This window comes from Triturus cristatus, chromosome 4_1 (assembly GCF_964204655.1).
Source record: "Triturus cristatus chromosome 4_1, aTriCri1.1, whole genome shotgun sequence".
Classification (NCBI taxonomy): Eukaryota; Metazoa; Chordata; class Amphibia; order Caudata; family Salamandridae; genus Triturus; species Triturus cristatus.
In genome coordinates, this window is record NC_140585.1 from 52,106,278 (window position 1) to 52,131,730 (window position 25,453).

A 25,453-nucleotide genomic window follows, 5' to 3' on the forward strand; every position below is an offset into this window, starting at 1 on the left:
CCTCCTCGTGAGGTAGCTGTTCGCGCTTTACAAATATCAGTATTATTATTATTATTATTATATGTGAACAACGTTCCGTTTGCTCGAATCCCTGGAGTGGGGGATAGGGTAATTCCAAACATGGAACGTATATTAGGACTAATCCTAGCAGCACATGAAGGGATAGCCTCTGCCCATGCAGGTGTTTCTGCCACAGTATCGTTATTAAAACAGAGATATTGGTGGCCCAGCATTAGGAAACAGACCAAGAACTATGGGTGGAATGTGAAATATGCCAACAGATGAAAGTCTCTACAGGGAAACGTCCTGCGCATACGCCCCTGTTAATTTCAGATAAACAATTAGCTTGTGTTTACCTGGATCACTGCGGTCCCTTGCAAAGGGATGGTAACTATAAATATATCATGGTCGCAGTGGATTTGTGTTCAAGGTTCCTATGGATGTGTCCTCAGCGCTCGGCTGATGCTCGAACTTTTGTAAAAGATTTGCGAGTCTTTATCGGCACATACGCAATTGACACACTACATTCTCACCAGGGCTCTGCGTTTAGCTCCCTGGCTTACAAAGAAGCTATGGCCAGTTTGGGCATTGCATTGCGGTAATCCTTTCCATTCCATCCTGAGGGAAATTATGTTGTGGGAAGGATAAACTGGGACATAAAGCAGTCTATAACAGCTAGGGTATTAGGTTCGGGTGATGGGTGGGTCAAACATCTTTATGGGGTCCAACGCTCATTAAACAATTTGCCAAGAAGTTCTCTAAGGGTGGTTACTCAATATGAGGTCCTTCTTGGGACAAGAATGTGGGTTCCAGATCTTGAATGTAAAGGCACAGTGGTGGAAAATAAACCATTTGATATCAAAGATCGTTTGGCTGTTTTACAGGGCTTAAATGAACTAAGATCGAAACAAAGCAACGTGTTCTTGAAGCCAACCACTAGGGAAAATCCAGCCGTCCCACCAAGGCCTGTCTGGATCCCAAAGCTTGGGGATCTAGTCAGAGAGAAGATCGCGGACAATAAGGAATTTGGGCCTTCTTACAGACAACCAGTACCTGTCCTAGCCATCGCCGGAACAAGAACATTACTTCTTCCGCCCCTTGCTGGAAAAAAGTAGAAAAGATTTGTGTCAATCAACCTCATCAAACCACACTATGTGGCCAATACTAAGCAGTAGGCCTTGTGGACTCCGAGCAAGTAGCAGACGCACTCCTCCAGCTACCATTCAAGAGGTTCAGACTGAAAGACTCATCACCATTGAGAATTCAGCAGTAAGAAATGAAGGACTAAGCAACAATGCTATGGAACTCATTCCTCTTGAAACCCAAATAACAGTTCGTCCTGATACACCGGTCTACACCAATGAAGCAAGTGATCCACTGGTGCCAGCGATTTCAACGAATCCTGATGCAATTTCAACCATTGACAGAACTGCCTCTGGCTATTTCATTAACTTTGATATGTTTTCTGAGGATCCAAGCGAACCGGAAACAACGCCAGCCAAAAGAACTTTCAAAGAACGAGTACAAGAATTCATTCATCTCCTGAAAAAGACTTATCTGGTTTCACCATGCATTGAACTATGGATTATTTCTGGAATACTTTTCTTTCTGCTTTGGTTAGCTTTAGTAATGACTCTGAGCATGCTGAACTTACTTTTGAAACCACACAAATCATCCCATCGTGAAGCAAGAGACTTGTCAGCAGTGAACATCACAGCCGTTCCTATACAAGATGGTATAGTTTGGGACAAAACGGATTATGATATATTCGGCCCATCTGAACTTTTGAAGATTCCACACTCATTTAAAATTTCATTAAGTGACTTTATTACCTCCAGTACCTATTCTGATGATTGGGACTTTGAGACTGTTAATAACATGATGTCTGATCTAGAAAGGTCTGCTGCATTCTCTAACCATGAATACTTAGAGGGTTCAACAGACTACGAACAGCTTTATTGTTACAACCACTATGGTCATCATTTCTTGCATTGATCTGCAACACCCAGAAATGTATTTATGTATAACGAATGGGAACATTGTCCTACACCACCAAGGGGTAGCTCAGAAACGTTTGCAATGAAGTCTCCATATTTTTCAGGGTACATTACATTCGATCCGGAAACATTTTACTTTAAAAATGTGAACAACACAGGAACGAGAAATATTTTAACTAATACAAAACTGATTTATTCTGCAGTCTTTATATCCAAACTGTCTAGACAGGGTTTCGACTTTTGGAAAGACACAATTGACACAAAATCTGTCTGGGGTACACAATATTGGCAAGTGCAGGGGATAGAAGCTTTGTTTAGAGCCTGCATCATCCCACAGCAAATAATGTTTTTGAATGACTCTGTCCAACAAGCGTCTTGCCTTTGGTTAGCCAAGATCAAAGACATGAACACACTGTCCATACCTACACCTGCAAGTAATAGCACTACACGGGGAGGTCGACGTACACACAATTTTACAAAACAACAGATCAGATCCTGAATGAGTAAAATGGTTGTTCTGGCCCACAGACACAAACATCTGTCAAGAAAGATTCCTGAACAGAATACAGGGTTTTACAATCAATAAGCCAGACCCACGTTATGTTCAAAGACAACATACAGTGTAGGAAAATTATGCCTTGATTGGCTACAGAAATCTACACTTGAGGATGTGAAACAACACTTATCTCTACTTAAAGAAGGCAAAGACCTTAGGGATTTCTTGCTAGGTCAAAGAAAACCGCGTAAAAAATGTTTCATATGTGCCGGCATTTATGCTGCTCATAACGAAATATGTAAGGTTACCCAAGCAGACGCCGCTGAAAGAATACGAGAAATTGATCTTATTAATTTAGAGAAATCTCTCGCTGTAGTCGACAATGGGTTAACGACTCTGTCATCCAGGATATATTCACTGGGCAACATTGTATCCTCTGCTATAGACATTGTGAAACCAGATTTGGTCCTGCTGCGTCAAGGCCAGTCTCAATTACGTTCTATTCTGTCATTAGGCTGGACGCTACAAAACTTGCGTGCAGGCTATGTGCATTGGCGTTTCATCAACACGTCATCTCTGTTTTCAGAATACAATCTCACTGATAAACAGATCGAACTGGCACAAAGGGGAGCAAAGTATACAGTGCTGAGCATTGTAAAACTGGAAAAATTGCCATTTACAGTAGCAGAAAAAACAGCTACAGGGGGCGTGGCTTCGGAGCCTTTGAAGATGGCCGCTACTCCCGGGAGCTCCGGCGAGCCGTGAGGGAACGCGACCTCTGCGGGCAGCATTTCTTTGTTGAAATCGCCGAATTTGTTCATTCTGACAATCGGAACTGCAACTCTCCAGAATGATACCTTTATTTTTTCATAGGGTGAGGCTGGAAAGTTTATTTTAATGTTTTTTCTGTTACCTCACCGTCACGGCCGCCATTTTGTTTTTTCAACGATTCTTTGCTCCCTGCTTGCGGTTGTGTGACGGCGCTGATCCATTTTTGGCTGCCTTTTTTGCTAGCAATATGTTCTTTCGTCCTTTTTAAAGCAGCATCTATATTACTTGATTGATGGTGTGCCTGCAGTTACTGTTCAACAATATTTCTTCGTTTTTGCTGGGCTATTTTCCTCCAATTTTGACTCTGCTTTCTTTTGAAGGACTCTCAGTATATTTTTTCTCAGAGCATCATGCCTCGCGGCAGTTGTAATGCCGCCCGTTCCTCCACTGAGGGCAGTTTAGAGGTTTTTAACCCTTTTGATGTTTTACAAGAACATACTGATGATAATACCAAAGACTATGTTGGCGCCAAATCTATTACTCCGTCTACTCCTCGCTCAAGTGCTAAACAAAATACCAAGATACCCTCTGCGTCACCGTCTACTTCTGGCAAAAGGGTGAAGGCGAACCCACCTTCTCCCACTAGTTCATCGTCCCCGATCTCTATGGAACTCCTTCTTGATGAAATTCGTGCCCATAAACCACATATGGAGGAAACGAACGCCAGGCTTCAGAATCTGGAAGCTAACTGGTCTCTCACTGAGAAGAGAGTTGGAGACCTGGAATTACGTATTGATTCCGTTCAAAATATCGCGGCTCAGGTTCCTCTCATATCTCAGGAGGTGGCTCAGCTTAAACAACAAGTTGAAATGTTAGAAAATCGTAATAGGCGTAATAATCTGCGCATTTATGGCTTATCTGAAGGTCTTGAAGGGGCCAATCCAATCTCATTTTTCAAAACTTTTTTACCAACTCTTTTGGGTCTTCCAGAAAGTCCTTCATTAAATATTCAAAGGGCACATCGTTTAGGTCCCTTAGCTCGTTCTCCTTCATCATCATCTACTAAGCCGAGAGGAGTCATCTTATACTTTCTGGAGTACACAGATCTACTCAGAGTCCTGCAGGCTGCCAAACAACGCGGAAAAATTACTTGGAATGGTTCTGCTCTTTTCTTCGCCCAGGATTATGCAAAGCCAACTGCTGATCGTCGGAAGAAATTCCTAGACATGAGACCTGCACTACGCAGTTTAAATGCACGCTATGGTTTATTTCATCCATGCCTTTTTAAAGTAACTTATAACAACAAAACTACCAGTTATGAAGACCCTGCGCTGCTCCAGCAATTCCTGAACAGCTACAGAACGGAATCCATGGAAGTACCTCAGTCATGATGGACCTTTTCATTTTAGCGGTGTCTGTTTGCCTCACCATTAATGATATTTAATTCTCCCCTCTTGTATTTTGTATCGTTATGTTGTGCTAACGTGTTCCCCCTTTTCTTCTCCTTCTCAGGTATCGATTTTGTGGTTCCTCATCGTTCCTTGTTCTCCTCAGCTTGCCTAGCGGATGTCCCTTCCTTCATCGTCACTGTAGAGTCCCCCGTTGTAGTGTCCCATCTTCCTCATGTGGCTTCACCAACCCCGTTCTTCACTATTTTTGGTGGTATGTCTATTTGTTCTTCTTTGTTTTTATTACTTTTGTCTGTCGTTTTATGCCTTTGTTTTTTGCAATAATTGTTTTTTCTCCTCTTTCTCCTTTTCTTTTTACTTTCTTCGCTTTTATCTCTGGTCATATCTCTCCTCCAGTTGTTTTTCCTCTTGTTTATATTTGATCCTCAATCCTTTCGCTTCATGCCTTTCTACTTTTAATCTATCTTCTCCAAGTCTTTCTCTTATTTCATATTTTTTCTCTTTATTTCTTAGCTACTCCTCTAGACGCAATAACATTTTTTCTCCAATTTTTACAAGATGCTTTGTATTTTATCATTATGTATATATTTGACTTCCACATAATTTCTTTGGTATAATTTGTATTTTTAAATGTCGTTAAATATACTTACATGGAATGTTAAAGGATTGGGTTCTCCCATTAAACGGCAACGTGTGTTATCCCATTTAGCAAGCTTGAAAGGGGATATTGTGTTATTACAGGAGATTCATATAAAAGAGGTTGAAGTTGCCAAGCTACGTCGTAATTGGGTGGGTCATGTTTTTGCATCGCCTGGTTTAGGGAAACGTAATGGTGTTGCTATTCTTTGTCATAAACGCTTAAATATCAAAGTTATACACCAAGCCAATGACTCTGATGGTAGATGGGTGAATGCATCTTTGTTAATTGATAACATTCCTATAACTATTTTCAATGTGTATGCTCCTACCACTCAGGACAAACTATTTTGGCCACAGATGCTCACCTCATTGATGCAATCCTCTGATGATTATCTCATTCTGGGAGGGGATTGTAACACAATTGTAGACCCCCTTATTGATCGTCACTCCAATTGTCATTTCTCTCCTTCTCTGATGCACACTCAATTTACCTCTACTATTTCCCAACGGTCTCTTGTTGATTCCTGGAGACTCTGCCATCCTACACTTAGGGAATACACATTCTACTCACCAGCCCATTCCTCCCAATCCCGGATTGACCACATTTTTATTTCTAAAGCCTTGATTCAACATATTACCCATTCTGAAATAGGTTCTATTTTAATCTCTGATCACGCTCCAGTTTCCTTGCACCTAGACTTACTTCCACCTGTAAAAGGCACCAGGAGATGGCGGTTTAACAACTCTCTTTTATTAGATCCCAAATTTACCCCGGCTTTTCTTGAGTTCTCTTCCTTGTTTTTTACCGAAACTGAATCTCCTATGATTTCTCTTCAAGTGTTATGGGACACTTTTAAAGCTACCTCTAGGGATTTCATTATTTCTTTTGTCTCTCATAAAAGGCGTGTTGCTTCCCAGTCTTTACAATCGATTAACCTACAAATCAAACAATTGGAGCATTCCTATTACTTGACTAAATCCCCCTCTGATTTGGACAAGCTTCTCAAGGCTAAATTTTCATTTAATAAAGCTTCTACTGAAACTGCGAATTTATGTTTACTTAAATCCAGCGCCAAATATTATACTGCTCAGAATAAAGCTGGCAATCTTCTTGCCAAATACCTTAAAGTTAAGAGAGAGCGCACAAGAATTGAATCTATTGTCTCCTCATCTAACGTCACACTCCATAAAGATGAGGATATTCTGAAGGAATTTACAAATTTTTATCAAAAACTTTATACTCCGGAATCCCCTCCCTTGTCAACTGATATAGATCAATACTTATCCTCTATTCCCTCACCTTCTTTTCCAGACGTTGACTTTGCTCCCTTGGAAGCTGATATAAGTCTTAAAGACATTCAGGATTCCATTCAAGTGCTTAAAAAAGGCAAAGCTCCTGGGCCAGATGGTTTTACAATCGAATTCTACTTACATTTTTCCAAGGTGCTTGTTCCTAAGCTTCATCAACTGTTCTCCTTCTTTATATCTTCCCAAAAATCTGAAGGCTCCTTTCAGGAAGCCTTAACCTCTTCAGTGCCCATGACGAGCTGGACTCGTCATGGGCCGCGGTAGCGCTGTGCCCATGACGAGTCCAGCTCGTCATAGACCCCGCCCGCTAATGCAACGGCCGGCACAGGGCGGGGAAAGGGGCGGGCACTGAAGGGGTTAATTTGCCTCCTTCCTAAAGAGAATAAAGATCATACCCTATGTAAGAATTACAGACCCATCTCTCTAATTAATCTGGATTACAAAATCTTTGCAAAAATTCTGGCGCTCCGTCTTGATAAAATTTTACCTCACTTGATTGGTAGGGAACAATGTGGTTTCGTCAAGGGTCGTCACCTTTCTGACAATACTCGACTCTTTTTTAACGTATTAAGTAAATCTCATTCCTACCCGCACTCTTTAGCTGCTATTGCGCTGGACGCCGAAAAGGCTTTCGATAGGGTTAATTGGCAGTTTATGTTTGCAGTTCTTGCTTGGTTTGGTTTTCGTCCGAAATTCCTTGCGTACATCTCTTTATTATACTCCTTTCCTAGATCCTTTATATTAGCTAATGGCCTTGTCTCTTCTTCATTTCCCCTATTTAGAGGTGTCCGACAAGGTTGTCCCCTTTCTCCTCTTCTTTTTATTTTAGCATTAGAACCTTTTCTGACAAAGCTCCGAGAAAATAACAGTATCACCGGCTTTCCATATGGGGATAAGTATTTGAAACTTTCGGCCTATGCGGATGACATACTTTTATTCATTTCTAATCCTAAATCCTCTATTCCATCCTTTTTTTTGTTCCCTTCCCTTACTTCTTCCTTTCCTCCCCTCCCGTAGGACAATATCCTTTTTGTAATTGAATTTAGCCATGATGTTTTATTACAATTCTGTTATATTTGAATTCTCAATAAAATTTTCTTTAAAACTCAAGAAAAAACAGCTACAGAATGGATCATTCATGGCAAAATAACTCTGCCTGTTACAACTTTCCATTTTCAGTATTGCCTCAAACAAATGCGAGCAGGCAAATATGAAAGGTTGGGTAAAGAATACATCAAGACATCCTGAGATTTCCCTTACACACACAGATGTTGGAGTGGGGGGCGTGAAGTGTTTCTTAGCTGTACACACTGTGAAAATGCACTGAGCGGTTCACTCATATGTCGGGAGATTAGTTCACATGGGACCTGAAGCGGTTCTACTGCAAATTTATCCTGCCACCTGCAAGGTTCACCAGCCGCTGTGATTAATCCAACGTTTGGCCAACTTTCAAATGGGAGTTACCTCATGTTGAATGATCAGAGCTGTTGTGACATTTTGGCAGGTATCCCATATCTAGTAACGGTTGGCTCCAGGGTCACTTGCTGTATGCAAGTTTTGTTCCCCCAAATAGGCACAGTCAGGGAGTCGCCTTTATGGCCTTCACTGAACATCTCTTCTATAGGAATTGATACTTTAAGCAAAATGAAAGCCATTCTTTTACAACAGACCCTGCCTTTGACCACGGCCAAAGAAACCTATGATCTACAAATTGCAAGGACTTCGGCTGAGATACAGGCTCTGTTACGTACAAACTGCCCTACACATTTCACAGAAATGTTGGGACGTATCTTAAACATGTCTGATACGAGCGGTATTGTGCATGTATTTAAGACCATATGTTCAGGACTGTTAACACCTTTTCAAGCAGTCCTTGGAATCATTCCAAACTTCGTGCACTTGGTGTTTGGTGGTCTGCCGTTAATTCTAGCACTCGTTGCAGGAATCCTGTTTTTATTCCTACTACTACGCTATGGCAAGCCAATCCACCAGCGTCACTCCCAGCACCTTGGAAAAGCTCTCCTGGAAAGGAAGTGTCGTGAACGCACAGTACAACTTTTGGGCTTACCTCATCTACGAGAATTAAATACCATATGGTTTCTGTCATTCAGACCAATCTGGCAAGATTGCATCTTACCTTTTTTACGCTGCCTGCTTTGCGGTGAAGAATGCGTGCTAGACATCTGTCTAACACACCCATCCGTCATGCCAACGGATATCAATACTCTGATGGACCCAATAACGGCCCATGCTCTGTGTTGTCCCCTGAGGCTACCAATCCTGATGACGGCATTCGTTGAGATCTCACAGACGCAACATTTATTTTAGTATGCTTTTACAAATGCTTTTAGCAAAATGTGGTACTCAGTTTTAAATGTTTAGCATTTCATGTTTAGCATTTAGTATTATCGTTCATTCGAAAGTGGAGTGGGTGTTGTGTTTCGATTTAGATGTCCGTACATAGGTTTTCCTAACTCATGTCCTTATATAGGCACAATTCGTATTGCCCTTATTTAGGCATAGAATCCTAGTCCTTATTTAGGCATTAGCCATGATATCCAAATACAGGCATGGTCACCTACATCCGTCCATCCCAACGTCCCAACGAGTTCTTAGAAACCAGACCCTTAAGCCTTTGGGACTTACCCTAGCTAGGATTATTGATTTCTCCAGGAACTCATCTATTATGCATGAAATACTATTCCTTAGAGGTTCATTCATGACGTCTTCCTCTGCCCGACTTTACATCAATGCTAATATTCCTAAGCACTTTCTATGTATAAATATACCTTCCCTTACCATGGCAAACCAAGGCTCGGCTGCACAGCTCGATACGGCTCCCACGGCAAGTTTGGAAGGAATTCGAGACCCCGCCTGACGCACTGACCAGACGCTGTCATCCCTGCTTGCAAAGAATCCAGCTTCCAGTGTTCTGACTCGATTCGCAGAGTGTTAGAGTTTGAGACCCAGCAAGAGATTCCCACCTCACTCATTCTAAGGTATGGAGCTGACTAGAACCTAGAGGGACTCTTGGCATATGCAAAACTATAACATACCATACTATAGAATACAGCACCTACTTCTTACCTTGTACTACACTTAGGTTAGGTACACTGGGGTAGATCTATTTAGAAGCATCAAACAAGTATCCACTTTTTAGCCTATGTTATTAGTGTATGTGTATATGAATATATGTCATAGCTGGAAGACAATGCTGTTGCAATATTATTTCTTCTTACTGCTTACGCTGTGCGTATTATATCTCGCATACTGTCTTGTGATTGTAACAGCTCATATCTCTTACACGAGAAACAAGACTGTTCAATAAATCCTTTTATTGAAACGCCCGTCTACCTATTTCTGTGTAACTCTGAAGAAACTAAGAATGCACGATTGACTGAGTGAAATTGGTATCTGTTGTTTCCACGATTCTGAGACATGTTCCGATTCTAAGGGAAACAAAGTTGTCATGTTTATGCGGTTGCCAGAAACTACTCCCTGCTTGTTTATTCAAGGAGTTTCTAGTGGCCTCTGAGTTAGCTGGCACACAAAGTAATTAAGATTAATGGACTCGATAGAGGCATACTGACCTCAGTATATATTATTCCAATGCGCAGAGCTTATAAGGGAAATAGGAACTACACTACACCATCCCCTTCCTGTCAGCATCTTCCCACCCAGTCCTTCCTGTCTGCCTCTTTTTCACTCAGCCCTTCCTTCCTGTCTCTTTTCCATACAGTCCTTCCTGTCTGCCTCTTTTTCCTCCTGTCCTTCCTGTCTGCCTCTTCACATCCAATCCTTCCTGTCTGTCTCTTCCCATCCAGTCATTCCTGTCTGTCTCTTCCCATCCAGTCCTTCCTGTCTGCCTCTTCCCATCCAGTCATTCCTGTCTGTCTCTTCCCATTCAGTCCTTCCCGCCTGCCTGTTCCATCCCCTTCCTGTCTGCCTCTTCCCATCCAGTCCTTACTGTCTGCCTCTTCCTATCCAGTCCTTCCAGTCTGCCTCTTCCCATCCAGTCCTTCCTGTCTGCTTCTTCTTCATCCAGTCCCTCCTGTCTGCCTCTTCCATCCCCTTCCTGTCTGCCTCTTCCCATCCAGTCCTTCCTGTCTGCCTCTTCCCATCCAGTCCTTCCTATCTGCCTCTTTTTCCTACAGTTCTTCCTGTCTGCCTCTTTTCCATCCAATCCTTCCTGTCTGCCTCTTCCCATCCAGTCCTTCCAGTCTGCCTCTTCCCATCCAGTCCTTCCTGTCTGCTTCTTCTTCATCCAGTCCCTCCTGTCTGCCTCTTCCATCCCCTTCCCGTCTGCCTCTTCCCATCCAGTCCTTCCTGTCTGCCTCTTCCCATCCAGTCCTTCCTATCTGCCTCTTTTTCCTACAGTTCTTCCTGTCTGCCTCTTTTCCATCCAATCCTTCCTGTCTGCCTCTTCCCATCCAGTCCTTCCAGTCTGCCTCTTCCCATCCAGTCCTTCCTGTCTGCTTCTTCTTCATCCAGTCCCTCATGTCTGCCTCTTCCATCCCCTTCCTGTCTGCCTCTTCCCATCCAGTCCTTCCTGTCTGCCTCTTCCCATCCAGTCCTTCCTATCTGTCTCTTTTTCCTACAGTTCTTCCTGTCTGCCTCTTTTCCATCCAGTCCTTACTGTCTGCCTCGTCCCATCCAGTCCTTCCTGTCTGCCTCTTCCCATCCAGTCTTTCATATCTGCCTCTTCCCATCCAGTCCTTCCAGTCTGCTTCTTCTTCATCCAGTCCCTCCTGTCTGCCTCTTCCATCCCCTTCCTGTCTGCCTCTTCCTATCCAGTCCCTCCTGTCTGCCTCTTCCATCCCCTTCCTGTCTGCCTCTTCCCATCCAGTCCTTCCTATCTGCCTCTTTTTCCTACAGTTCTTCCTGTCTGCCTCTTCCAATCCAGTCCTTTTTGTCTGCCTCTTCCCAGCCAGTCCTTCCTGTCTGCCTCTTTCTATTCAGTCCTTCCTGTCTGCCTCTTCCATCCCATTCCTGCCTGCCTCTTCCCATTCAGTCCTTCCTTTCTGCATCTTTTCCATCCAGTCCTTCCTCTCTGCCTCTTCCCATCTAGTCCTTCCTGTCTGCCTCTTTCCATCCAGTCCTTCCTGTCTGCCTCTTTTCCGCCCAGTCCTTCCTGTCTGCCTCTTCTTCATCCAGTTTTCCTATCTGACTCTTTTCCATCCAGTCCTTCCTGTCTGCCTCTTCCCATCCAGTCATTCCTGTCTGCCTCTTCCCACCCAGTCCTTCCTGCCTGCCTCTTCTTCATCCAGTCCTCCCTGCCTGCCTCTTCTTCATCCAGTCCTTCCTGTCTGCTTCTTCCCATCCAGTCATTCCTGCCTGCCTCTTCTTCATCCAGTCCTTCCTGCCTGCCTGCCTCTTTTCCACCCAGTACTTCCTGTCTGCCTCTTTTCCATCCCTAATCAGTAGGAAGCAGGGCTTTAAGTGGGATGAAAAACTGGGGGGGGGGGTCTTTCAAAGGGGTGTGGCCAATGTAATTAAGGGTGTGGCTTAAAACATGTAAGCTAAAAATCTGTGCTTAGCATAGTGCCCCGCCCAACTTGTATTTTGCTGCTTCTGTCATTGCATCCACATATATGATCCAAAAAGTAACATCATACCTGCAACAAGTCAGGACTATTGGCTTTGTCAATGGTTGTTAGTTACATAAGATAAATAAGCAGCAACTATGGCTTGTATATAATAATGAAAAAGCTTCCACTTAAAGCCCTGGTGTGAGAAGTTGGCTTGGTATATGCTGTCCACTAATTAAAGTGGGCCCCTTGTACCAGTCCAAACAACCCCTTATGGTTATAGGTTAAGGACAACCTTTATTGAAAGCTATCCTAGTGGTAGCTATGGAGAGCAGCCTTCAGGCTACGTCTGGAAGGAATGTAAAGCAGCTTGTTTTACCAGTCTATAATCTCTTGAATGACCAAATGAAAGGACAACCACACCAGGTATATATTTAAAATATATGTATTTAAGATAAAACACACCCCTCTAGTCTCTTTATGAGGCTAGAGTTCGAAGGCTGCAGTAGCAGACCTGGGGTGCCATTTTGGAGTGCTTCCCAGGGGTGGCATAATACATGCTTCAGCTCCTGGTAGGCCTCTGAGGTACCTATGCCCTGGGTACATAGTATACCATATACTAGGGGCTTATAAGGCACTCCAGAATCCAATTAGAGATGTACCTAATGTACATGGAAACCATTTTAGAGAGGAAGCAGCTAGGCTGTGGTCCTGATTAGCAGGGCCCCAGCCAGACTAAGGTCGAAAAACAGTGAAACACCAGCAAAAAGTGGGGGTACCCATGTGAAGCAGATCCTACTCTCCTACACCTGGTGATACCACGACAATGTTGCTGCTCCTGAGTTTCAAATAGAGAAGGGAAATCCAAAGAGAAAATGACTCTCTTTAAAGATTTCCCTTCCACTACAAGGCTCACCTGTCATGATGTCATGACGTAACTTCTCCACTAGTGGGAAGTGAGCAGTGTGAACCCGCGCACAAATGTGCCTGTTGTCTCTACAGTTCGGTAAAAAAACGGACCGCCCATACCAGGGCATAAAACAGTGCCCGCTAGAGACCCGTTTCGAGGACCCCTTTAAAAAACTGCCCGTGCTCAACACGGTGAGACCCGGCCCACTTACAGCCCTGGTAGGAAATCATTCCTTCGGAATGGGCACTCCTGCTACGAAGTCACCCTGCAGTTGGATTGTGAGAGTGTGTGGTGCATTTCTAAAGGGAGTGACACAGATTGCATTGATTCTTGCTTTCACTGTCTGCACCTGGATAGTGATTCAGTGCTGTGGTTTAAAGTCCGAGGGGGGGGGGGGAATATGCTGGACATACTCTTCCTCTATGACAGGTGAGGGGATTCCCAGAGACATGGATGCAGCCTTCAATAGTGCAGCAGGTGCAGTGGCACCAGTGTGCGAGGGCCCCACTTCCTCTAATTATGGATGTGGTTACGAGCAGTCAAGGAGTGTTGGATTCAAAACTGGCTCATCTCATCTCCCCTCCCAATCACACACCCAAGATAGACTGATGGCTGAAGCATCTAACTTCCTTTGATTGCGCCCCACACATCATTGACTCCGCAAAATCCTTGGGAGTCACCTTTGACAAACATTTAAATATGCAGGCACAAATCTTCAATGCCACCAAGGGAGCCAATTTTCAGCTGAGTATCTTAAGGAAACTTAAACCCTTCCTCCCACAGACTGATCTAAAAATGGCGGTTCAAGCGCTAGTACTACCAAGAATGGACTATGGAAGCACCACGCTATGCGCTCTTCTAAAATACAAGCTAGCACCGATCAGGGCATCGCTTAACGCTGCGGCCAGGCTGGTCTCCGGAACAAAAAGAAATAACCACATCACCCCGGCCCTGAAGGCTCTGAACTGGCTGCCCTACGAGTCGAGAATACAACTAAAGATCGCCTGCATGACACATAAAGCCCTAAATAGCAACACCCCCAGCTATCTAGCGCAAAAGCTAGAGCGGTCGGGAGGTTGCAGACATACGCGAAGTGCAAGCTCACTACTACTAAAACCTCAATCCTTCCACAAAAAGAGAACTGGGTGCAGAGCTTTCTCAGGTATCGCACCGAAGATCTGGAACAACCTTCCACCAGATATACGTAGATCCCCTCTTTTACCACCTTCAAAAAAGAAGCAAAATTGTTTCTAATGAACAAATTAACATCCTAAATATTTAACACCTTGTTGCCTATTTGCCACCAATTATTTCCAAACACCAATGTCTACCTCTTTTGTATTGCATGCGATTTCCGACTGTATGTATAACTTGTGAGAATTATGTACTGTAAAGCGCTCTGATACCCCCGTGGGTCATGTTCGTGCAATATAAAAATAAATAAATAAATAAATAAATTCATGTTCCTTCCTGTCATTAGGGCTCACGGCATGCTGGACACGCCACTGCCCACGGGGACCAATGTGGGTGCAAGTGGTCGAGGGACCCGCAAACACCACTCAAGGCTCACCAGCTTTTGCCTTCCTCAGTATACACAGCGTGAGATGGCTCACTCTCTCGTAACTCAACCAGGGCCGGAATGGGAACTGAAACCAGCTCTGGCAAATTGCTCGGCCGGTCCCCCCGGGGGGCAGGTGGATGCGGCCGAGCTGTAGTTTGGCTGATTTTGCTACAGGGGCGCGGTATTGCTGGCCCCCAGTAACAAAAAAGGACCCCAGGGGCCCGAAACCGGCCCTCACCCTGGCAGCCCACCGGGGTAGCGCCCGGTGCCTGCTACAGCCAGTCCGGCCCTTGAGTCAATCCTGATCATAGCCCGAATACCCTGGCACCATTGTGTCCCGCATGCTGGGTTGGCTGTTCATGGGGTCACTGGATTCTGGCTCATGATGGTCGAGGCACAGCCACAAAAATGAAACTTTGACTGCTCACGGCTTTGGCTCTCAATAAATGAAATATTTTAAATGGGTTCGGATTAGTTGGGGAGAGTTATCAAGGGTTCCTAACAGTTGAATTCGCTTTGAAATTAGGAATGTTTGGAAAGTCCTTACCAGGTGAGACCAGAGGGACTGAATGCAGCCACAAATGTGTCTGTAAGCCATGCCCTGTCCTCAGAGAGGGATGCGCAGACAAGGTCTGTTCATGGCAGCGGGTTGTGTGCGGTGGACAGTCCGGCTGAAGGCTACGCCCTGTCCGCAGGGAGGGATGCGCAGATCAGTACTGTGCATGGCAGCGGGTTGTGTGTGTTGGACAGTGCGGCTGAAAGGCCCTGCCCTGTACGCAGGGAGGTGTGCTCAGATCAGTACTGTGCATGGCAGCGGGTTGTGTGCGGTGGACAGTGCACTGAAGGCCCTGCCCTGTCCGCAGGGAGGTGTGCTCAGATCAGTACTCTGCATGGCAGCGGGTTGTGTGTGGTGGACAGTGCGGCTAAAGGCCCTGCCCTGTCCGCAGGGAGGTATGCTCAGATCACTACGGTGCATGGCAGCGGGTTGTGTGGGGTGGACAGTGCATTGAAGGCCACACACTGTCCACAGGGCGGTGTGCACAGATCAGTACTGTGCATGGCAGCTGGTTGTGTGTGGTGGACAATGCGCTGAAGGCCCTGCCCTGTCTGCAGGGAGGTGTGCTCAGATCAGTACTGTGCATGGCAGCGGGTTGTGTGCGGTGGACAGTGCACTGAAGGCCACGCACTCTCCACAGGGAGGTGTGCACAGATCAGTACTGTGCATGGCAGTGGGTTGTGTGTGGTGGACAGTCCGGCTGAAGGCCACACCCTCTCTGCCGGGAGGTGTGCTCAGATCAGTACTGTGCATGGCAGCGGGTTGTGTGCGGTGGACAGTGGGCTGAAGGCCCTGCCCTGTCCACAGGGAGGTGTGCTAAGATCAGTACTGTGCATGGCAGCAGGTTGTGTGCGGTGGACAGTGCACTAAAGGCCACGCACTGTCCGCAGGGAGGTGTGCACTGATCAGTACTGTGCATGGCAACGGGTTGTGTGCAGTGGACAGTGCACTGAAGGCCCTGCCCTGTCCGCAGGGAGGTGTGCACAGATCAGCACTGTGCATGGCAGCGGGTTGTGTGCGGTGGACAGTCCAGCTGAAGGCCACGCCCTGTCCGCAGGGAGGGATGCGCAGATCAGTACTGTGCATGGCAGCGGGTTGTGTGCGGTGGACAGTGCACTGAAGGCCCTGCCCTGTCCGCAGGGAGGTGTGCTCAGATCAGTACTGTGCATGGCAGCGGGTTGTGTGCGGTGGACAGTGCACTGAAGGCCGCGCACTGTCCGCAGGGAGGTGTGCACTGATCAGTACTGTGCATGGCAACGGGTTGTGTGCGGTGGACAGTGCACTGAAGGCCCTGCCCTGTCCGCAGGGAGATGTGCACAGATCAGCACTGTGCATGGCAGCGGGTTGTGTGCGGTGGACAGTCCAGCTGAAGGCCACGCCCTGTCCGCAGGGAGGGATGTGCAGATCAGTACTGTGCATGGCAGCGGATTGTGTGCGGTGGACAGTGCACTGAAGGCCCTGCACTGTCCGCAGGGAGGTGTGCTCAGATCAGTACTGTGCATGGCAGCGGGTTGTGTGCGGTGGACAGTGCGCTGCAGGCCACGCCCTGTCCGTAGGGAGGTGTGCTCAGATTAGTACTGTGCATGGCAGCGGGTTGTGTGTAGTGGACAGTGTGCTGAAGGCCCTGACCTGTGCGCCGGGAGGTGTGCTCAGATCAGTACTGTGCATGGCAAGGCCATGCCCTGTCCGCAGGGAGGTGTGCGCAGATAAGTACTGTGCATGGCAGCGGGTTATGTGCGGTGGACAGTGCGCTGAAGGCCCTGCCCTGTCCGCCGGGAGGTGTGCTCAGATCAGTACTGTGCATGGCAAGGCCATGCCCTGTCCGCAGGGAGGTGTGCGCAGATAAGTACTGTGCATGGCAGCGGGTTATGTGCGGTGCACAGTGCGCTGAAGGCCCTGCCCTGTCCGCAGGGAGGTGTGCTCAGATCAGTACTGTGCATGGCAGCGGGTTGTGTGCGGTGGACAGTGTGGCTGAAGGCCATGCCCTGTCCGCAGGGAGGTGTGCGCAGATACGTACTGTGCATGGCAGCGGGTTGTGTGTAGTGGACAGTGCACTGAAGGCCCTTCCCCGTCCGCAGGGTGGTGTGTGCAAATGAGTACTGTGCATGGCAGCGGGTTGTGTGCGGTGGACAGTGCATTGAAGGCCCTGCCCTGTCCGCAGGGAGGTGTGCTGAGATCAGTACTGTGCATGGCAGCGGGTTGTGTGCGGTGGACAGTGCGCTGCAGGCCATGCCCTGTCCGCAGGGAGGTGTGCTCAGATCAGTACTGTGCATGGCAGCGGTTTGTGTGTGGTGGACATTGCGCTGAAGGCCACGCCCTGTCTGCAGGGAGGTGTGCTCAGATCAGTACTGTGCATGGCAGCGGGTTGTGTGCGGTGGACACTCCGGCTGAAGGCCCTGCCCTGTCCACAGGGAGGCGTGCGCAGGTCAATACTGTGCATGGCAGCAGGTTGTGTGTGGTGGACAGTGTGCTGAAGGCCACGCCCTGTCCGCAGGAAGGTGTTCTCAGATTAGTACTGTGCATGGCAGCGAGTTGTGTGCGGTGGACAGTGCGCTGAAGGCCACGCCCTGTCCGCAGGGAGGTGTGCTCAGATCAGTACTTTGCATGGTAGCGGGTTGTGTGTGGTGGACATTGCGCTGAAGGCCATGCCCTGTCCACAGGAAGGTGTGCTCAGATCAGTACTGTGCATGGCAGCGGGTTGTGTGCGGTGGACAGTGCGCTGAAGGCCACGCCCTGTCCGCAGGGAGGTGTGCTCAGATCAGTACTGTGCATGGTAGCGGGTTGTGTGTGGTGGACATTGCGCTGAAGGCCATGCCCTGTCCACAGGAAGGTGTGCTCAGATCAGTACTGTGCATGGCAGCGGGTTGTGTGCGGTGGACAGTGCGCTGAAGGCCCTGCCCTGTCCGCAGGGAGGTGTGCTCAGATCAGTACTGTGGATGGCAGCGGGATGTGTGTGGTGGACAGTGCGCTGAAGGCCCTGCCATGTCCGCAGGGAGGTGTGTGCAGATCAGTACTGTGCATGGCAGCGGGTTGTGTGCGGTGGACAGTACGGCTGATGGCCCTGGCAAGCAACCACAGTAAGCCCTGCACCCTGGGCTGTGGGCTGAGGGAGTCGTCAGTCCAGCCTTCCCTTGTACCTAGCTAAGACATGCATCTGTGGCTAGTGGACTGAGGTGGACTGGCACCATCGTCTAAGCACTGTGCCCACAGCCTGCTGGAGACGACCAAAGTCAGTGCATAGGTGGGTCTGTGGACTGAAATGGCCTTTCCAGATGCTGTTGTGCGTGGGGGGTCGTGGGGGGGGGGGGGGGTTAGATACTGCGGTACTGGGAAGAGGACACGTCCTCTGCTCACTGTTGGCTGGACGCAGCCACAGGTACTGTCCAGCAGCGCTAGGGACCAGGCCCCGTTCACTGGTCGCTGTCCAAGGCCACATCTGGCGAAGAGCTGACACAGTGCAGAGCTGCAGACCATGACATCACTGTGTGGCTTCCAGGCATCAAGGTGAAGGGCTCGGTACTGACATAGGGCACCCCTAAGGTCACGTCTGTGCCCAGTGCCTGCTAGACGTGTTTCAGTTCTGTGCCAAACATATGCTGGGGGTGGAGGCGCGTACATCCTTGTACTTGTGAATCTATATATAGCTGTACAAAACCACCAAACCGCTGGCTGTAGCCCTCAGACAGGCTGCAGGGATCTGAGCTCCGCGGTACCACTGCTGCAAAGGGGATCACACAGATTGTACACAGAAGCAAACACACAAGTGCAAACATCTTCAAAGCCATTAAATGTAAAAGCACCCCACACTCAGCACCTGGAGGTCCAGGCAGGCCTTAACTGCAGAAGAAGGCAGCATGCATTTCACCCCGTCCGTAAACAGGTGAGTTCTGAAAACATTTCCATCTCGTCATGTCGTTGACGTCATATGTACCGTCACCGCTAATGCCGTCTGTGATGTCATGGGTGATAAAGTTATATTTGAGGCCCTATGAAATGGTCTCTGGGCCTTGAATTGGAACCACAACTCCTTGAAGTTTTTCCAGCGATTTTTTCAAGTTTGTTACATTGATTATTAATTGATATTTCTAGAGAGCTTCCCTTAGCAAAATATGTTTCAGTCACTACAAACGCGTGTTTACTACACAGAAGAACAAGGCAGAGTTGCCAAATTACAAATGCACACCCATCCACATAATTTATCGGAAAATAATTTTCAATAACTTAGTATATTTCGGAGCTCTCCAGGCATTAGGCCTCCCTCCGCCCTTGGAAGACCAAACTGGCTCTCCAAGGAGACAACAATCCCCTGATGAAAACCACAAACGCAATGCACATATGCCGAGGCCCTTCCCAAGTCAGCCCCTGTCCGTATACTAGGCAGTAACCATCATCGTGACATAGAGGAAGTCCACAAGGAGTTCTTTGTTTCTTATTATGTATCCTTTTATTTTCGCCACAATCCAATCAGAAGCAAAAGGCAGCCGACACGTTTCAACCGAATGGACTTTCTCAAGGCTGCAAACAATTATGGATATGCATATGGTTTGTGGTTTTTACTAAGTGGATACAAGTCTAAAAATGTGGGCCTTTGTGCCAATGTCAATTTTTAATTTTTAACTTTTATAATAAATGATTTTCTAGGATTTTTGTTTTAATGCATATCCATAATTGTTTGCAGCCTTGAGAAAGTCAATTCGGACGAAACACGTGTTGGCTTTCTGTTGCTGTGATTGGATTGTGGCGAAAATAAAAGGATACATAATAAGAAACAAAGAACACCTTGTGGACTTCCTCTATGTCGTGCGGATGGTTACTGCCTAGTATATGGACTGGGACAGACGTGGGAGGTGCCTCGGCACATGTGCATCGCTACAAATGCATGTATACAACTCGCCCTGACTCTGCACGCTTCAGCACCAAGGTTTGATGTGTGGATACACTGAAGCAGCTGTGGTGATGCGTTTCCCACTTTATAACAAAGCATATAAAATCAGTTTTTAAAAATAACCCTCCTTTATACCCAACAAATATTTCAATGTTATGATTTACAATGAAATTCACTATTCAGTACTGACAAAACAGAAAAACATATCTAGAGTTGTAACACTTAGCATTGGAGTAACTATTGCAAGCCAATAAATGATAAGTCAACAATGTAAATCAAAACTCAGAGAGCACCACGAGAAGGCAAAACAAATGAAGCGATATGCTGAAACGTGTTGAATTATAACACTATACGGAATTATCAAATCAGTGCTTCCACAGGGTGTGAAATTGTATGCAGTCACTAAGCTTTTTTACTGAATGGGTCACTAAAATATGAGTTTTACTACAGATTGTATATCCTGAAAGAGTTGTTTATAAAAACATCTAGTTACTTCATTGAAATATAAATATTTTGATGTTGTGGAAAAGAGTGGAATGAGACAGGGATTGAGTAAAGACATGTATTGTTATAGCCAATATTATGACTTATGCAAACATAAATAAAAACAAATCATACTGATGTTTTCATATATAAAGGATATAGAAACATTAGTAAACCAAGATGAACTTACGGTTCAGCTTACTACTGCACTGTACATCACCCATTACAAGCAAGATCTACCATAGAGTCAAACTCATGTGAATGTATCTGGTGGAACAAGAGAGGATGTTGCTAGAAAGTCTCCTTTTGTGCCACACTGTACAATAATCCACCATGTATTTGCCACTGTGAACGCTCCCTCATGCGGTAAGTTAATAGACTTACTTGAGTCATCCGAGTCGTAGCCTTCCTCTTCCTCCTGGGCCGCTTCCTTCTCCCGCTCCTCTTTCCTCCTCTCCTCCTCGTCCTCGCCAGATGGGGACATGTCCCCTCCAGTGGAGCTCCTTCGGCTTTCCTTATCCTCCCCTCCTCCCTCATCGTCGGGGCGGGTGGGCGCCGGCCGTGGCCTGATGATCCCCGGTGGAAAATTGTGGAACCGTGGGAAGTAGTCCGAGATCTGCTTGATGGGCCGGATTGGCCCAGGACAGACGTTGATGGCCATGTGTTCCTGCATACTGACCTTCTCTGCCCTTCGGACCGTCATGAGGAAAAATTGGCGTGGTCAGCGGTCAGCAGGACCAAGGATGGCCAAAGCCAATTTTATTGAAAAAAAAGAATCAAGGAGGAGAATTGAAAGTGTTCCCTCCTGCAGAAACAATGGTTTCTGAATGGAGAAAGTCTATAAGTCACAGACTGGACAAGCTCTGGATCCAACAACTAGATCCAACAGCTTGGAGGTAAGTAAATCTGAGGGTTCCCAGATCCAAACACGACAGTCATAGAGGAAGACGGGTCTGGAATGAATCCATAGACAGCTACGAGTTGGAAGATCTCTAAATTCAACGGACACAAAGAGAGAGCAGGAAATTTTTAATTAAATCACTTGCCGAGTTCCAAGCCAGAGGGTGTCCTGAGGTGAGGAAGAAAGTCACTGGAGAGGAGCATTGAATTCTTTGGAGAGCTGCTAGAAGATGTTTCTAGATGAAGATTATGGGGCAGCGTTTACAAGCAGTTGAATAGGCTTTTCTGAAGGTTTGCATAGAAGTGTCTGAACTCAGCTCCTTCCACAGCAGCAAGGTAAGGATGCCCCTGACTTCTTGGGAGAGTCACAGGAGAAGGAAGTATTAGCAGTGAGTTCCTTTAACAGCGAGAAGTAAATGTAGAAACTGGAAGGACACAAAGAGAGACGCTTTGCTGCAAATAGTAAAGATTTAAAGGGCCAGGAAGTGTCGGATTCTCATTCGCCTCTTTACAAAGTCTAACTGAGAGACTGTGCTGTGAGTGAGCTTTGGGGGGTCACAGGACGAGGAAGCACTTGGAAAAGTTCAAGAAGAGGTGGTGCCGTGACTTGGCTTTGGGGAACGGCAGGGCTAGTAAGTTGCTGGATCCAGATACATGGCAAGTTCCAAGAAGCGCCTGCGCCTAAACTGAGATTGTTGGACTCACAAGACATGGAGGCGCTTGCATTGACATCCGGAGAGTCACAGGAAACGGAAGCACCTGAACTCAAGCGCCAAGAAGCAGCGCCTCTATCCACCTCCTTACAGGGTCGTCAGTTAAGGAAGTGACCAGTGTTGGTTCCGTTGACTCACGCAGACGTCGAGGATATGGGTTTTGCCCCTCAAAGGATCACACAGAAGGAAGGTGTCCAAGATCACCGACTGAAGAGTCACAGGAGGAAGTTTCTGGATTTGCCCCCAGACAGGTTCAGACGTAAATGTCCTGATTTGGGTCCTGGGGGCTCATGGCCCCCTCCTCTGGTGGGAGGGGCTCAGCCTGCGAAGAAGGTTGACTTCGGCCGTCAGGTTCCTGAGCCAGCCTTCCCTGAGATGGTGTCTGGGTGAGAAGTTCAGTTAAGGAGAAATGTAGTGCAAGGACAAGGAACATGACAAACCTTCCACCCAAACACTCACAGCTGGGTCCCCACAGTGAGCACCAAGACCTGGGGCTTGGCACCACCCTCCCCCCACTGTGACCATTGGAGCAACTGCCCTCCATGAGGGAGGGACAGCAGCCAAAGGGAACGGACACCACCCAAGAGGAGGGAGACCACCCAAGGTGAGGAACACCACTCAAGGGGAGGGACAGGGGAGGGAAGGGGAGGGACACCACCCAAGGGAGGGACACCACCCAAGGGAACGGACACCACCCAAGAGGAGGGAGACCACCCAAGGTGAGGGACACCACTCAAGGGGAGGGACACCACACAAGGAGAGGGACAACACCCAAGGGGAGGGACACCAGCCAAGGGGAGGAACACCTGCCAAGGGGAGGGAGGGACACAACCCACGGGGAGGGACACCACCCACGGGGAGAGACACCACCCAATGGGAGGGAGACCACCCAAGGGGAGGGACACCATACAAGGGAAGGGACGCCACCCAAGGGGAGAGACACCAGCCAAGGAGAGGGGCACCAGCCGAGGGGAGGAGGGACACCACCCAAGAGGAGGGAGACCACCCAAGGTGGGGGACACCACTCAAAGGGAGGGACAGGGGAGGGAAGGGGAGGGACACCACCCAAGGGGAGGGACACCACCCAAGGGAACGGACACCACCCAAGAGGAGGGAGACCACCCAAGGTGAGGGACAGTACTCAAGGGGAGGGACAGGGGAGGGAAGGAGAGTGACACCACACAAGGGGAGGGACACCAGCCGAGGGGAGGGACACCAGCCAAGGGGAGGGACACCTACCAAGGGGAGGGAGGGACACCACCCAAGGGGAGGGACACCACCCATGGGGAGAGACACCACCCAATGGGAGGGAGACCACCAAAGGGGAGGGAGACCACCCAAGGGGAGGGACACCACTCAAGGGGAGGGACACCATACAAGGGAAGGGACACCACCCAAGGGGAGGGACACCACCCAAGGGGAGGGACAAGGGAGGTTAGGGGAGGGACACCACACAAGGGGAGGGACAGGGGAGGGGCACCACACAAGGGGAGGGACACCACCCAAGGGAACGGACACCACCCAAGAGGAGGGAGACCACCCAAGGGGAGTGACACCACTCAAGGGGAGGGACAGGGGAGGGAAGAGGAGGGACACCACCCAAGGGGAGGGACTCCACCTGAGGGAAAGGACACCACCCAAGGGGAGGGACACCACCCAATGGGAGGGACAGGGGAGGAAAGGGGAGGGACACCACCCAAGGGGAGGGAGGGACACCACCCAAGGGGAGGGGCACCACCCAAGAGGAGAGAGACCACCCAGGGACACCACACATGGAGAGGGACGACACCCAAGGGTAGGTAAACCAGCCAAGAGAACGAACACCACCCAAGAGGAGGGAGACCACCCAAGGTGAGGGACACCACTCAAGCGGAGGGACAGGGAAGGGAAGGGGAGGGACACCACCCAAGGGGAGGGACACGACCTGAGGGAAAGGACACCACCCAAGGGGAGGGACACCACCCATGGGGAGGGACACCACCCAATGGGAGGGACAGGGAAGGGAAGGGAAGGGACACCACTCAAGGGTAGGAAGGGACACCACCCAAGGGGAGGGACACCACCCATGGGGAGAGACAACACCCAAAGGGAGAGACACCGCCCAAGGGGAGGGACACGACCCTAGGGGAGGGATGCCAGCCAAGGGAAGGGACACCAGCCAAGGGGAGTGACCTCACCACTTCCATGCCTGTGCATCCTGCTCAGATGAGAGAAAAGGAATATAGTGAAACAAACCTTTACACCTCCAAATGATTTCATGGTCATTGAGCATTTCAGACACAATTATGTGATCATTGGGCATTAAAGCAAACATCAGTCAATGAAAATCCATCAGCCTCCCACAGTGCATAGCTCGAGTCAGATTAACACCATTATAATCCTTTCTTTATTATTAGTTTTATTCTGTTTTTGACACATTAAATCATAAAAATGAGAAAAACACATAAAACGCAATCACATTGTTGTCCTTTTACCTGAGATCACTCAAAGCACTGTGCTTCCTCAGTCCCACTGTACCCAGCATCTGTCACTCCTTGCCTCCTGTAGTGTTTGTCTCCTTTTCTTCACTTGTCATTCCTTCATGCGGTAGCTCCTTGAAGTCCTCAAGTCTGCCCCTGGTCATCGTATCTGGGCACTACATGCTCAGAAGAATCTCCCATTCCAGGGTCCTCTATGTGTTTGTTAAACATGCTCATGGGGTCCATGTGGACAAATAGATTCAGCTGTGATTAACCTTAAGGTTACCCCCTCCCTTATGTACATTCTACATTACAAAACATGTGTATATGTAAAGCGTGCATTCATCCAAGGGTATCTTGGTGCTGAATAACAGATGTTTATTGTTACCCAACTCAAAGGTACTCATTTTATCGACACAGACTGCAGGGGGAGCTTTACTGTTGGGTACATGCTCATCAGCTCTTATTCCAAGAAGAACTCATTGTCGACATCCCGGGGCTGGAATTACCCGCTCCAGCCGTATCACCTCATGAGTTGAGGGGATGACGGGTAAAGTCCCCAGAATGAGGAGTACCCTACTGACCTGGACCCATACTTACGTGGGGCAGGTTTTCCCAAATTCTGGGGAGTTGCAGTGACTTACAACATTCTCTGAGCAGGTGCACAATACCTGCGGGGACTATGCGACCCATGGGATGCTTGGCCGGGTAGTGGTCTCGGTATGGCAAGGATATGGCCTGTACGTGGAGAACAGCTGCCTGCGCCCTCCTTAGAGCCGGGCGTGGCAGTGCGGCACATGGGTACCCTGCTGTGCCTCTGCCCATCGCGCCTGCCCCT

The 25,453-nt window shown here is 48.0% G+C and overlaps 1 protein-coding gene across 1 annotated transcript in view; it reads right to left on the bottom strand.

Annotated features, from left to right (window-relative positions):
* LOC146839455 (double C2-like domain-containing protein beta) overlaps positions 1–22,534 on the bottom strand; it is a 452,840-nt gene extending 430,306 nt beyond the window's left edge. Inside the window, exon 1 of the mRNA XM_085651504.1 lies at positions 20,928–22,534. Coding sequence (XP_085507630.1) covers positions 20,928–21,246 — 319 coding nt within the window. The 5' untranslated portion in view covers positions 21,247–22,534. The remainder of the gene's footprint in view (positions 1–20,927) is intronic.
* Positions 22,535–25,453: the final 2,919 nt, after the last annotated feature.